At 40.2% G+C, this 4,458-nt stretch overlaps 1 protein-coding gene across 1 annotated transcript; it reads left to right on the top strand.

Annotated features, from left to right (window-relative positions):
• The first annotated feature begins 981 nt into the window (after positions 1 to 981).
• Positions 982 to 1,965, top strand: LOC148040459 (uncharacterized). Its single transcript, XM_087664049.1, has 3 exons — positions 982 to 1,149; positions 1,318 to 1,750; positions 1,874 to 1,965. The coding sequence occupies exons 1-3, from the start codon at positions 982 to 984 to the stop codon at positions 1,963 to 1,965; spliced, it is 693 nt and encodes a 230-aa protein (XP_087520175.1).
• The last annotated feature ends 2,493 nt before the right edge of the window (positions 1,966 to 4,458 follow it).

The following is a 4,458-nucleotide window of genomic DNA, read 5'->3' as shown; positions in this document are numbered from 1 at the left end:
GTCAAGATTGTGGGAGAGAAGGAAGGAGTCTCACTTGTAGCTTTCTTGCTTGCACAATGGGGGAATACACACAAGGGTGGAGGCTAAAAACAGTTTTCCTCTTCTTAGTTGTGTAAGCCAAAAAAAATCTCATACAAAGAAATAGAAGAACCCTATATATGGGTCTCAAACCAAAGACAACTAACTAAGGTGGCATACTAACTGAGCCACGAACTAGAGTAGATAAGGATAGCTGTCATCTAGCTATTATTCATGGGCGGTGTACCAACCGCATCTACAACTGACAAGTCGGTGACATAAATGCACAACGGTCACCCTGGCATATCACGAGTGGAGCTCGATATCTCAATAGCACCTCCGCATTAGTGTCAGCGTCAGCGTCAGCTTCTTGCACCTCCGCGTGGCATCGTCCGTGTCACCTCAGCTCTCCCGTGTGGCATCCTGCAGCTGCACCTAGCATCGTCCATATCGTGCAGCTCTCCCGTGTGGCATTGTTCGTGACCTCAGCTCTCCCGTGTGGCATTGTGCAACTGCACCTGGCGTTGTCTGTGTCGTGCAACTCATCCATGTGGCATCGTGCAGCTCCGCGTGGACCTTACGGCTCGTTGACATTGAAGCTCCCCAATCGTCTGCATCGGCGTGGACGATGGGTGGGCTTATGCACAAGCCTATTTTCATTGAATTTTCTAACTTTAAGAGGTTCATTGTGTATCATGAGATTGATTGTGTATTAAAGAGGTTGATTGTGTTATTAACCTTAAAGAGGTTGATTGTGTTATTAACCTTAAAGAGATGTGTTGTTAATCTTTAACCTTAAAGAGATTGATTGTGTTGCTAATCTTAAAGAGATTGATTGTGTTGTTAATCTTAAAGAGGTTGATTGTGTATCTATTTGCAAGTGCAGAGAAAGTTATGGCCCCTAAAAGAGTGCTTAGAAAGAGAAAGAAATATGTGTCACCTCATAGTAGCCATGAAGTCTGTATGAAGCTACATTCAGGATGTGTTCCTGGGCGGATCTTAGAGCAAGAAGCATCATCGCGTTTGAGATTAGTGGACACTCCTTCAACAAAGAAAGGACGTGGTCCAAAAAGATGTGTCTACATTGATGACGAAGCACAAGTGGATGGGGACTCCAATACAATTGACAGGGTTGCGGAGCACACATGTAGTCACTTATGCGTCCATTTCATTTACATATGACTGTTTGTTCATTGTTATGTATTGTTTTATCTATGTATATATTGTCTACCCATTATATATGATTGGTTTAATGCTACTGTTTTTTATTGTTACTTATTAATATCTGCTCCTACAGAGACTAATGTACAGCATGATAGTCTAGATGACAAAGAAGAGGTGAGTGGTGATAGTGATCAAGGGGAGAACGATGATGAAAAAGAAAAGAAGCACTCAAGGAACTTAGGCAAGCAAGTCTCTCTAGGACTGATGAAGGATGTGTTGAGTCAATTTTATATAAAAAAGAGGATGTTGCCTCCTCTTGTGCCTCTTTGCAGATTGGTGGCTCATGAGGCAGTCAGATTTGCTACGAATGATTCCCAGTGGTTGATTCCTTCCTTTGATTCCACTGGTTATCTTGAGACTATGGGACACTTCCTTGTGTCAGTTGAAGGTCCGAGAGGGGAGACCATGTCTTTGATAGCCAGCAATCTAGATGAATGGGGTCCAATATGGCGTCAAAGAAATGAGGACTTTGAGAGGGCTCTTAGAAGAGAGTGGCAAGACCTTAAGGGTAAAAAGTTCTTGGTTTGGGATGGAAACCACAGGCTTAAAACGTGGTGGAAACGCATCAAAGAAAGTAAGTTGTCCACTATACATGCAAGTATTGAATGTTTGTATCCCATTCTTATGTTAGTTGGTTTTCAATTACAGAGTACTCCAACTGTGCTCACTTCCATGTTAGTGTATGGTGCCAATTCATTGAGGTGCCAAAGGCGAAGGAAGTAGAGCTACTACTCGCACTAGACACCACCAATGTGTAAGTTTTCTTCCTTTAACTATGCTCCTCTTTGTAATATTTTACACTTACATTCTCATATTATGCTTTTGTTTGTTTTCAATAGTATTTCTAGAGCTCATGTTACTCCAAATATTGCACATGAGGTGTATATGTTTCAAAAGTTTGGTACTGCAAACAAAGACTCCATTCTAGATAGATTGAGTCCAGCCATGAGGAAGTGGGCTGAGGTTGAGATGAGTATAGAGCCAAGGTATTATCATGGTGTTGCTCCATGGTATAACTCTCCTTGCAGTTTAATATCTCAGCTTATATGGAAGGTGATTTTCTATCTATGGCTCACTTGTATGAGATGTGCTTTTCTATCTCTAATTTAGTTTTTTTTTTTTGGAATGATAGGATGAATTTCATGTCTTCATCTCAAAAGAAACTGTGAAGCTTGAGGCTCTTGGTCTAGATGAGGTAGAGAGGAAGAAACGTTTGGAGAAGGCTACAAGGGTGGAAGAGGAGCGCCTTAAGGATAGGGGTTACAAGTACCTATCCATTGCTAATCCCCAAAATGGTGACAAGGTCTCTAAGTTGTTATTTGGGCTAAAGTGGAATGATGCAAGCATGCTCAAGATCACAAGAGACAAGTTGTATTGTCTCACAAGCTCAAAAGTCCCTACGGAAAGGTAATTTGTATATATAACGCAAGGTGTGTGTATGTGATGCTTTTTTCTTCAATGCTTTCTATTTGCGTATATTTTTGTGCATCATAGGAAAAAAATATTGTTGCATCTTATGAGTCTCACAAAGGCCAAAGACCCCCAATACCTGCATTTTGGTGATTATAAACTCTTTCGGGTTTACATGAAGAAAGAGACATATTAGGCTCACTTGCATTCAGAGGCACTACTTCACATTGAAAGGATACAAGTAGAAGGTCCACAGCTACCAGATTCATTTGAGGAGTTCTTTAAGCTTAACATGAAGAATCATGTCATGCAGGTTGACTCAATGCAGTGCATTCATATTGCTTTCTTAAGTTCTTTCTTAAAATGTATATGTGCTAATGTTAAGCGCTTGTGAAACTTGTGTAGGCTTTTGTACACCTCTTGGATGGAGTGAAATCTTCAGATGTTGCAGAGAAGATGCCAGAGCTTATATTTTCAGCCAAACGTGTGATTTATAGGTTAGCATCAAAACTATTTTTTTGCAAACTCTTCATCTTAAATGTAGTAGATATAGTGGCACTTGAAAGCCTATTTATGTTATTGATTTTTCTATTCTAAGCTCCACGTGAAAGCTCGAGGTTGGGTGGTTTGTTTATTATTATAAAACTATTGTCTTATATAAAGGAGATTGTGTGTCTAATTTTCATATTAGATTGCATGCATTTGCTTGCGTAATTGGCAAGAATGTTGTAGGTGGATACTACAATGTGTAGAAGAGAAGAGGCTAGATGCAGCTCCACAATTCACAAGAGAGTGGATTGATGTTCGTGATGAGAACACTATGTATTCTCCATCATTACGTGAGAGAAAATTGATGGCATGGGAGGCAAGTGTTTGCCCTTGGTGGCTGCATTACCCTGTGGGGGTTATCCCTAAGCAAGAGAAAGATCTGCATGAGAGTAAGTACTTCAATCTATGTAAACATCTCGTCGCTTTTGTAGCAATAGTTTTTGTGCTCATGCATGGGAATCTAAGGGTGAATGATACTATGTAGGATTCAAGGAGGAAGTTGATACTCATGAACCGCTTACCGCACCCACCACTGTAGAGGAGCAAGCAACCAAGGATACCAAAGGTGCAGAAGGAAGTACTCAGGCTAATGAAGCTAGCAAGGATGCTACACCTGCCACCCAAGGTACTCAAGGTAATCTAGGGAGAAAAAATGTGCCAGAGTCCTCTATGGCGCCCACCTCCTCCTTTGTTTCAGATTCATCTCTTGGTCGAGAGAATTGGGAGAGGAGACCTATGACCTGTTTAGTAGGTGAGAAGTCTTATACTAACTTGAAATTCATGTGCTTTATTGGTCGCCCATGAAGATAGTTGTGTATGATTATTAAAAATAAATTACTTTGAAATAATTGTTTCAGGGTTCCATTATCAAACATATGTCGATGCTCTATTAGTGGATGTGACCCAAATTGATAGATTTTCCCTTGATAGGTAGACATGACAATTACATATTGCAATAACATCAATTTACATGTTGCATATAGCATTGCATCATCGTTTACTTTGCATTAATGACTATGTTGTTTTGTGTATAGCATCAACAAGTTTTTTGCAACACAAAAGATGCATCTTTATAGCAAAGATGGAGTTCCATGTTAAGAGGTGGCTCAATTGATATTTGTGGATTTTCCTATGAGCTTGCTTGTGGATGCTCTAGGTCCCATCCCATTGGGTAAGTTATGCTTTCTATCACACAAGGTTTACATCAAACTCACTTCTCATATATCATAATGCCAATGTTGTTTGTAGAGGGCATGA

This window comes from Lygodium microphyllum, chromosome 2 (assembly GCF_053477565.2).
Source record: "Lygodium microphyllum isolate KBCC chromosome 2, Lygodium_microphyllum_v1.1.10, whole genome shotgun sequence".
NCBI classification, from domain to species: domain Eukaryota; kingdom Viridiplantae; phylum Streptophyta; class Polypodiopsida; order Schizaeales; family Lygodiaceae; genus Lygodium; species Lygodium microphyllum.
Note: the sequence above shows the minus strand (reverse complement) of the source record. Positions and strands in the feature narration are given on the sequence as shown.